The sequence below is a fragment of the Eimeria mitis genome, genomic scaffold, assembly GCF_000499745.2.
Source record: "Eimeria mitis Houghton genomic scaffold, Emh_scaff864, whole genome shotgun sequence".
NCBI classification, from domain to species: domain Eukaryota; phylum Apicomplexa; class Conoidasida; order Eucoccidiorida; family Eimeriidae; genus Eimeria; species Eimeria mitis.
The window spans coordinates 5051-6149 of record NW_013576362.1 but is presented as its reverse complement, the minus strand read 5'-3'; the positions used below and the strand labels follow the sequence as shown (position 1 = coordinate 6149).

General features: G+C 55.6%; 1 protein-coding gene across 1 annotated transcript in view; it reads left to right on the top strand.

Annotated features, from left to right (window-relative positions):
• EMH_0023980 (uncharacterized protein) overlaps window positions 1-1099 on the top strand; it is a gene marked incomplete at both ends in the record, with an annotated part of 7585 nt that overhangs the window by 5104 nt on the left and 1382 nt on the right. The window contains one exon of the mRNA XM_013502234.1: window positions 209-728. Coding sequence (XP_013357688.1) covers window positions 209-728 — 520 coding nt within the window. The remainder of the gene's footprint in view (window positions 1-208; window positions 729-1099) is intronic.

The following is a 1099-nucleotide window of genomic DNA, read 5'->3' as shown; positions in this document are numbered from 1 at the left end:
TGCTGCTGCTGCTGCTGCTGCTGTTGCTGCTGTTGAGGTGTACGTACACTGCAGCAAGAGATAAGGGAGATAACGACAAGCAGCAACTAGCAGGAAAAGCTACACTGTTGCTGCTGTTTTTGCTTCTCTGCTGCTTCCTGCTGCTGCTGCTGCTGCTGCTGCAGCTGCTGCTGCTGCTGCTGCTGCAGCGGCTTTCTTGGGGTTGCAGCGAATAAATAGTTTGATAGCAATCGGTGGCATACAACCAGCAGCAGCAGCAGCAGCTGCTGCAGCAGCAGCAGCAGCAACGGCTGCAGCAGCTAGAGCTGCAGCAGCAAAATCAGCTGCAGTAGCAGCAGCAGCAGCTGCTGCTGCTGCAGCAGCAACGGCTGCAGCAGCTAGAGCTGCAGCAGCAGCATCAACTGAAGTAGCAACAGCAGCAGCAGCAGCAGCAGCTCCCACAGGTTCAGCAGCAACTGCTGCAGCAGTTGCAGGGAGCAACAGCTGCAGCAGCAAAAGCTGCAGCAGGGAACAACAGCTGCAGCAGCAAAGCAAAGCTGCTGCAGCAGCAGCAACAACAGCTGCAGCAGCATCAGCTGCAGCAGCAGCAACAACTGCAGCAGCAGCGACAACTGCAGCAGCAGCAACAACTGCAGCAGCAACAGCTGCAGCAACAACTGCAGCAGCAGCAGCTGCAGCAGCAGCAACATCGGGATATATTACATTGGCGTCTCCTTTTTTGTTTGTCTGTGTATTTCTTTGTCTCCTCCCCACCGCAGCTCAGCCCCCTCCAGGCACTGCTCGTGGCTAGCCACAGCTAGCCACAGCTAGCTACAACTAGCCACAGCTAGCCACAGCTAGCCACAGCTAGCTACGGGTAGCCATGGCTAGCTACATGTAGCCAGAGCTAGATACGGGTAGCCATAGCTAGCTACAGCTAGCCACAACTAGCCACAGCTAGCTCCAGCTAGCCACAGCTAGCCACAGCTAGCTTTAGCTAGACACGGATGGCTACAGCTAGCCACAGCTAGGTATAGCTAGCCACAGCTAGCTGCAGCTGTACAGACAGCAGACTGAGCAAACAAGTTCTACACAAGCACAACAGCAGCAGCAGCAGCAG